This window comes from Pinus tabuliformis, chromosome X (assembly GCF_031772625.1).
Source record: "Pinus tabuliformis cultivar Carrire ecotype Pingquan chromosome X, CPIR1, whole genome shotgun sequence".
Lineage (NCBI taxonomy): Eukaryota > Viridiplantae > Streptophyta > Pinopsida > Pinales > Pinaceae > Pinus > Pinus tabuliformis.
The window spans coordinates 294,530,064-294,533,471 of NC_142308.1; the positions used below are offsets into that span (position 1 = coordinate 294,530,064).

At 30.7% G+C, this 3,408-nt stretch overlaps 1 protein-coding gene across 1 annotated transcript; it reads right to left on the reverse strand.

The window, feature by feature from the left end:
- Positions 1 to 2,336: 2,336 nt before the first annotated feature.
- Positions 2,337 to 3,408, reverse strand: LOC149139559 (uncharacterized). The gene is made up of 3 exons (XM_089449039.1): positions 3,033 to 3,408; positions 2,883 to 2,945; positions 2,337 to 2,783 (listed from the first exon to the last, which is right to left on the reverse strand). The coding sequence occupies exons 1-3, from the start codon at positions 3,225 to 3,227 to the stop codon at positions 2,358 to 2,360; spliced, it is 684 nt and encodes a 227-aa protein (XP_089305165.1). The 5' UTR covers positions 3,228 to 3,408; the 3' UTR covers positions 2,337 to 2,357.

Below are 3,408 nucleotides of genomic sequence, written 5' to 3' on the forward strand. Positions count from 1 at the left end.
TTAGAGAAAAAATACAGTCAAAAGAAATTGCTGTCGAATATTGTAAAACTTGTGACAATGTGGCTGATATTTTTACAAAGCCTCTTGCACGAGTGAAATTTGAATTGTTTATAAAGATGCTAGGAGTTCAGGAGAACCCTTTCTCCATTAAGGGGGGGAGTTGAGAATAATTAATATTATTTTGTTATTAATGGAGAAAATAGTTACGTTGTTGTAACTTTCTCCCTAGTTTAGGATTAGTTCCTATAATTATGGGGTTTGGGTGCAACTTCCTATTTTCTAGTATTGTATTTAATGGTGTAATCTTTGATTGACTAAGATATAGAGTGGACGAGAGTGATCTCTCAAGTTTGATGAGTGTAGTCTCCAGGTGCAGGCCACACCTGAGAGCTACATCTCTTTCTTTTCAATTTTGTAATTTTCATAATTATAAAGCCAAGGTAATTTATCCTTATGAGTTATAAAACTAATAATTTAAAACTAAAAATTTGTTTGTAAACTTTTTATTTCATAATTTGGATCATGTATAGAACTAGTAATTTGAAATTGATTTTTTTCTACATAACCTCTCATTTCATGACTTTGATGATGTATAGAAGTAAAAATATTTTAATATGACCAAATTTAAAGTATTCATATTTTTTATATTTTAATAAATAGAAATGGTTAGAAACCTTTTCTAAAATAAGCAAATAAAATATATAAAAAAACATATTTAAAATATAAAAATAATATAATAAAAAATAAAATTATATTATAGATATCACAGTTTCATATATATTATTAAATATATTATTCTAACTATAAGTCCCGTAAGATAATTAATCTGAATTATTAGACATTCGTCAGTGATCTAAATTACTAGACATTAGTCACTGAGTTTCCAACCAAGTTCAGGACTTTCTAATCTCTCTATCTCAAAGAACATTATAACTTCCAAATCATCTAATGTGAATCCCTTCGCCATTTCATTAAAAGATGCTTTATATTTTTTAGTTATTGGTCCTTTTTAATAAAGTTTGTTTATTCCTATCAAATGAAGAGAAAATTTAAAAAATTTATAATTAATTGATAAAAATTTATAATTTTTGTTTTACATATTATTATTCATCAAATAAAAATTTGTTTACATAGATAAAATTAATATATATATATAGAAATAAAATTAATATATACATATAATATAAAAAATTACTTATAAATAAATATACCATATTTACATATAAATAAATATCATATCTGTTTAAAGATTTTTAAAATACGAATATAATTACTCAACTTTCCAATATAAATTATAAAAAGCATTACTCAACGTAACAATTATATGTCTTATACATATATGTGATGATAATGTATATTTAACCCATTTAATATATGATGATGCAAGCGTTTTAATACAACCATTTCTTTTTCTGAAAAAAAATACAACCATATTTAGCTTCATTTTAAATGATGTAAACACTTCAAAGATTTGACAAATCCCAAATTGAAAAAGAAAAAATCGCTTTCAAACAGATTAATAATTCTAAATCAATTTAAAATACAATTTATGCAAAACACTCATAGAGTGGTTTCCAGGGTAATTTTCCTTTTTTTATATGTATATAAAGAGAATGTGAATCTCAACTAAGATCATCTAAGTAATTGGTCGGAAACTAAGACTCCAGTCCCAGTAATAAATAATTCAATATATTGTGATAAGTCTTGTTTTGAAGTTTCTACCTATGATTTCTCGGGAAAGGAGTAAGTACAACCGTTATTATAACATTCTTTTCGACTTTTATAAAATTTATTTAGATGAATTGGAAAACTAAATTTTGCTTTAGTTTAAATCCATAAATTGTGAACTACCCAATTTTGCTTTGATTTAAATCAATAAATTGTGAATTACACTGCAATGTAAGAACTGTTCGAAGGGTTGTGGGATAGATCAAAGAAGTTTGAGTAGATATTCATGACCGAAATGCAATTGCCTCCCGTTCAAATTTGTATTTGGCACACAACTTGAATTTAGATTTTTGTTATTGACAATGAATTATAAAAAAGTTAGTAAAAATTATATGAGACAATTTTTTTAAGTTTCGAAATAATCAGTGTAGTTTTTATAGGGATGAGTAGCTTTTCTAAATAAAATAATAATTTCTAAATTTTAAATTAAAGCTTTTGTGATCCATAATTAATTTTAAATTAAAGCTTGTGTGATCCATAATAAATTATAGGCTATTTGAAAAAGAAAAGTGTCAATTCTCTTCATAAACCAGTATTTTTTTTCGTGACTGGACCAAGGAGGGTAAACCGCGAATCCCACACACTGAAATCACATGAGGACAACCACAGGAAGAATCAAACATATCTAATTATTCTTTGATTTTCTCTGTTACATATACCACCTGGCAGACCTCATACTTGAGCTTTTTAGCTCCTAAACTTTTCCAAAATGGTTCCGAAGGAAATCCATTCTGGCTATTCATCGCAATATGTACTGCATCTACGCTTTCCCACAACCCTAATCCTATAATACACTTACCATCCAAGGAGTTATAGAATGTGTAAGAAAGCAAACCCTCCCTCTTTGTGAAATATGACTTCAATAGAGCAAGGCAAGAGTAAGCCAGTTTGTCCTGATTTAAACCTTCCGAATATATTCTTCGTACACCAACCACGTCTCCAATTCGTTTTTTCCCAACCGGGCAGTTCTGTTTGCTCTCCTCGCAGTTCAATTCAAACCATCCGTAGTCCACCATTCGAACAGCCGAAGATAACCCCTTCGTGAATGAGGCAGCCTGCAATCAACAAATCATTAATCGGTGAACTAAATAGATGATCGAAGTTAAACAGAAGCTCTCAAATGAGAAATTGTATCTTCTTAGTTGGTTGGTTACCTCTGGAAGATTTATCCATGGATTCGCATCTTGCCTACCCTTTCTCTCTGCAAACACCGCAGCCTGCGTTGAAGAGAATTTATAAACTAAATTAATTATTGTCGTGGGAAATGAATATAAATTATAATAAGGAAAGACAAGAAAACGTACCCATTTCCCACGAATACTCTTGACGATGGTCATGCTAAGATCTGATACACTGCTGCTACTGCCACACCCATCAAAGGCGGCAGCGGCTCCCACTAGCTGCGCCACCACATCGTCAATGTGGGAGCCTTCTTTGGGTTTGCAGATCCCGAATGAAATCCATACGCTTTCTCCAGAATGCGCTGTTCCTTCCGCCATTGCCAGTGCCTTCGAATGACAAAGCGTTTGGTAGAAAATAGTTGTGGCTAGTTATATACACCGTGTGTGGACTTGGGATCCCTTGGGTGATGAATTCACGGCCGTGAAAGACGGCTCCATTCACATATCTCACGGCATTTGCTGTTGGCAGCTATGTTGTGAATCTGATCTCTTTTATTAC

Bases quoted from the DNA above. Each gene is read 5' to 3' on its own strand.
- LOC149139559 (XM_089449039.1), bottom strand. From the start codon at position 3,227: ATGGCGGAAGGAACAGCGCATTCTGGAGAAAGCGTATGGATTTCATTC. The intron at 2,946-3,032 runs GTACGTTTTCTT...TCTTCAACGCAG, and splicing joins AGAGTATTCGTGGGAAATGG to GCTGCGGTGTTTGCAGAGAG. The intron at 2,784-2,882 runs GTAACCAACCAA...TGTTGATTGCAG, and splicing joins CATGGATAAATCTTCCAGAG to GCTGCCTCATTCACGAAGGG.